This window comes from Elaeis guineensis, chromosome 5 (assembly GCF_000442705.2).
Source record: "Elaeis guineensis isolate ETL-2024a chromosome 5, EG11, whole genome shotgun sequence".
Taxonomy (NCBI): domain Eukaryota; kingdom Viridiplantae; phylum Streptophyta; class Magnoliopsida; order Arecales; family Arecaceae; genus Elaeis; species Elaeis guineensis.
In genome coordinates this window covers 21339002-21343447 of record NC_025997.2, presented here as the reverse complement: position 1 = coordinate 21343447, position 4446 = coordinate 21339002, and the positions used below count along the sequence as shown (strand labels likewise).

General features: G+C 40.0%; 1 protein-coding gene across 1 annotated transcript; it reads left to right on the top strand.

Annotated features, from left to right (window-relative positions):
* Positions 1 to 1362: 1362 nt before the first annotated feature.
* Positions 1363 to 3278, top strand: LOC105045130 (premnaspirodiene oxygenase). Its single transcript, XM_010923285.4, has 2 exons — positions 1363 to 2352; positions 2443 to 3278. Exons 1-2 carry the CDS (start codon positions 1393 to 1395, stop codon positions 3055 to 3057), a joined length of 1575 nt encoding a protein of 524 aa, XP_010921587.2. The 5' UTR covers positions 1363 to 1392; the 3' UTR covers positions 3058 to 3278.
* The last annotated feature ends 1168 nt before the right edge of the window (positions 3279 to 4446 follow it).

The following is a 4446-nucleotide window of genomic DNA, read 5'->3' as shown; positions in this document are numbered from 1 at the left end:
ACTTTAGCTTTATCAAATAGAAGGTCTAGATATATATACTATGATTAGTTATGTGATGAAATATTTTTCACCTATTAGATATAGAGAAAAGATTTGTATACAATGGTGTAAATGATTTTCAAAGTTTTTTTAATCATCCTGACATCCTTCTTAAATGTGCATGTCTGCTTTTCCTATATGTAGTCAACATATGTCACAAAATCAGTGAAGTTTAATGATCCTAAGGTCCTATTCTTTATTAGCCTTTTAACTCTTTCTTCAAAGATATGTCCCCTTCTCTAATGCCATAATATAAAAAGTTTTCAAAATAATATGAAAACCAACTTCAGAATGCAAAACTATCCTATAGCATCCAACTACCTTAATAAGTGAATTGCTTGATTTTCAATGAAAATAGATCGTTCACTTTCAGTCAGAAGTATTCTTAATAGTCAAGATATACATGTTTTGCTTTGTCTTAGTGATCTATTGATTGTTGATTCTCGTGACTTTGTGGAATGGTCATGAAGCAACAACATCCATCAAGATATACATCTTTTGCTTGTGCAGTATAATATGTGATAGTCAAGAATGATGCCACCTCAATTTCAAACTTGGCGACCAATTCTTTCCCGTGTGCTTGACTAGATTCTCATTAGAAACTTATTCTTGTTGGGCCAAAGAAAAAAAGGTGTGCAATGCGTAGTTTTTCCTTTCTACATCTTTGACGGAAGAAACATATTTTGTATCCTGCAAGAAATGGCTTCTTTCCATTTCTCATCGTCTTTTCATTTCTTGCGTTCGGTTAGAGAAATCCAATTTCCTTCGTCACTTTTCTCTGTTTTCCACCATTTAAACAGGGCATTAGTCTTGATACTCTTCTCACCTTTTGTTTTTTTAACCCTGGTTGGTCAAAGAGACGTACATCATGTTTCTTTCTGTAATATTATGTGGATCCCCTGCAGTGTATAGCGAATCACAGCGATGGATGGCCGCCATCACAGGATATGTGAACAACTATTAAACAATGCATGCAGTGTGCATCATACGGCCTATGCTTGTGTGTGGCCATCTATTCTAAGACGGCGGTGGTGCTATGCGGTGCGTACATCATGTTTCTTTCTGTAATATAATGTGGATCCCCTGCAGTGCATAGCGAATCACAGGATACAGTGCACCGATGGATGGCCGCTATCACAAGATCGGTGAACAACTATTAAACAATACATGCAATGTGCATCATACGGGCTATGCTCGTGTGTGGCCGCCTATTCAAAGATGGCGGCGGTGCTATGCGAGCACCGCAGTGGCGGTGCTATGCAAGCACCGCAGGGGACCAACAGGCATTGGTTCCCATTATAAATAACGAAAGCACCCTAGTCCCTAGCACTCAAACCTCACCCATTGACACCCATGGAACTCCACTTCCCTGCCATTCCCTTCCTTTCTCACCTAATTACACCCATGGAACTCCAGTTCCCTACCATTCCCTTCCTTTCTTTGTTCCTTCTATTTGCAGTCATAGCGATCAAGCTAACCAAATCCACATCCCAGAAAACACGGGCAAGGAAGCTGCCGCCAAGCCCATGGAGGCTCCCCATCATAGGCCACCTCCACCACTTGGTCGGAGCTGTCCCTCACCGAGCCCTCCGCGAACTGTCCTTGCGGCACGGGCCTCTCATGCACCTCAGGCTAGGCCAAGTTGATCACATCGTTGTCTCCTCCCCGGAGGCCGCGAAAGAGATCTTGACGACCCATGACCTCACCTTCGCTTCTAGGACCAAACTGTTTGCTTCTGACGTCTTAGCGTATGGTGGCACTAACCTCGTCTTCGCTCCTTATGGCAGCTACTGGCGGCTGCTTAGAAAGATTTGCGTGCAGGAGCTACTGAGTCCAAAGCGTGTCAACTCATTTAGAACATGCCGAGAAGAAGAGATGTCGGACCTCGTGGGAAGTATCTCCACGATAAGCAAATCTCCAGTTAACCTCAGCGACTTGCTTTTCCTGTCAACCAAAAACCTGGTCTCAAGAGTGGCATTTGGCAAGAAATGCAAGCATGGGCTGAGGTTTCACGCAGCAGCAAAGGAAGGGATCGAGTTGGTCTCCGGTCTTTGTGTAGCCGATCTGTTTCCTTCGATGAAATTTATCGATGTTCTCAGCGGAGGGAGTTCAAAGGCATCTAAGGTTCACCAGGAGATCGACAAGGTACTTGAGGAGATAATCAAGGAGCACCAAGAGAAGAGATCTTCCATGAATAGCAACAGAGGAGCTCCAGGAGAGGACGAAGATCTTGTCGACGTTCTTTTAGATGTAATGGAAAATGGCAAACTCGAATTCCCTCTCGCACTTGACAACATAAAGGCCGTAATCTTGGTTAGTTTGCCCTTACGATTTTGATGCCTCAAAGGATTGTATAGAAAGACATTTCGTCTCATCTCAGAAGTTTTTGTTTTCCATTTTCAGGATATGTTCCTTGGAGGGACTGATACGGCGTCGACGACATTGGAATGGGCAATGTCAGAGCTAGCGAGACACCCCGAGGCGATGCAGAAGGCTCAGGCAGAAGTGCGGCAAGCTCTAAAGGGTAAGGCCAAGATCCAGGAGGAAGACATAAGTGAACTACACTACATGAAACTAGTGATCAAGGAGACTTTGAGGCTGCACCCACCCGTCCCATTGCTACTTCCTAGGGACTGCAGCGAGACTTGTGAATTGGAAGGCTACGATATCCCAATGGGGAGCAGGGTTATAATCAATGTATGGGCTATAGCAAGGGATGCCAGGTACTGGGGGGACGCCGAGAGCTTCAGGCCGGAGCGGTTCTACGTTAGCTCGGTGGAATACCTAGCGGGAAGCTTCGAGTATTTGCCTTTTGGTGGGGGGAGGAGGGTGTGCCCTGGCTTCACCTTTGGCATGGCCCACCTGGAGCTGGCGCTAGCCAACCTCCTCTTCTACTTTGATTGGAAGCTCCCACATGGGATTGCACCGAAGGATCTAGACATGGAGGAGTCCATGGGGGCAACCGTAAGCCGGAAATCAGCCCTATGGTTAATTGCTACTCCTCATGAACCTATCTGAATATGGGACTATTTAGCCTAGCATCAGCGTGAAGTAAAAGCATTCAGCTACTATATATAGGTTTAAAAGCATATTGAAGGCGCAATTTCGTTAGTATATGTCTCCCAAAGATATCAGGATATCAGTGTGTGTATATATATATATATATATATATATATATATATCTCCCAAAGATATATATGGTAACTGGTTGTATTTTGCTTTCTGATATTTTGTGTTCTAATATCCTCTATGATGTTTTGCTTTCTGATTCTCTTAATTGTATTCATAGTAGATTCATATAATTAGTACTTCATCTTATCAACAAAAAATAAAATGATAATTAGTAAATTAGCAAGAAGATGATACCTTTGTTCCTTTACATTCGATGGAAAAAAAAAAAAAATTATTATAAAAATATGTCATACATTATTAATATATTTGTTAATAATAAAGATTTTTTAAAGAGATAAAACTCTGTTGAGTATTTATTTTTGATACGATTTGTATTATCTAAAAGTTTTAAACTGTTAAAGCTCATGGGCAGCTATTAACCATTGGGAAATCTCTATAACATTTTAAAAAAAATCCATAGAGTTACATCTTTTCTAAAATGAATATTGTATGCAATGTTCGAACTCTGAAGAGTTGTATATATCACTTTCGAAGTTATGTGATCTTTGGACCCTTATAATTAAATCTATGAAAAATCTAAAACTAAAACTTAACTTGTTTTCTTATTCAGACATTCCATTTTATACTTTTCTAAAACTTTCTTTCTATACTTCATCTTTTGGAGTATACATTCTTGATTAAAGATGATTATTAAGAAATACAATCATACATCACTTTTATGTTGGGTATCCTATACTTTTGCACTAAATTATTTTTTGAAAAAATTACAACGACTTCCCTTAAACTTTTCTCTAGATGCACCTTAACCCAAAAAAGTTTAAAAAATTACAATCTGACTCCAAAACTTTAAAATCATTGCGTCTCCAGGGATCTATGCATGTACTAAGTTCCATTTCCTTTTTTAAGTAGACTTCTTAATCAGATGTTGGATTTAAGAACGTAACATTGAATTTTAAGCTAGATTGACGAAGAGGAACGAAGAATTGCTATACTCCCAACAAACAAGTCTAGAATAAAGATCCCAGCGCCAAGCTTTAATCTTTTTTATATATCTTATTGCTTTAATTAGCACCCATGTTTTTCTGATACTACATAGAGGAAATTATGGTTTAATCCCCTACATAAGCGATTGAAATGACTCGAGTGGTACTTCCGTCTAACTCCATTAAACAAGATAGTTTGAAAAACTATGAAAAAGACGAGGAAATATAGCTTGCCCTATTCCAACAAACCAATCCTTAGAGAAACGGTCCAGCCACCAAGTCTTAAATTTTT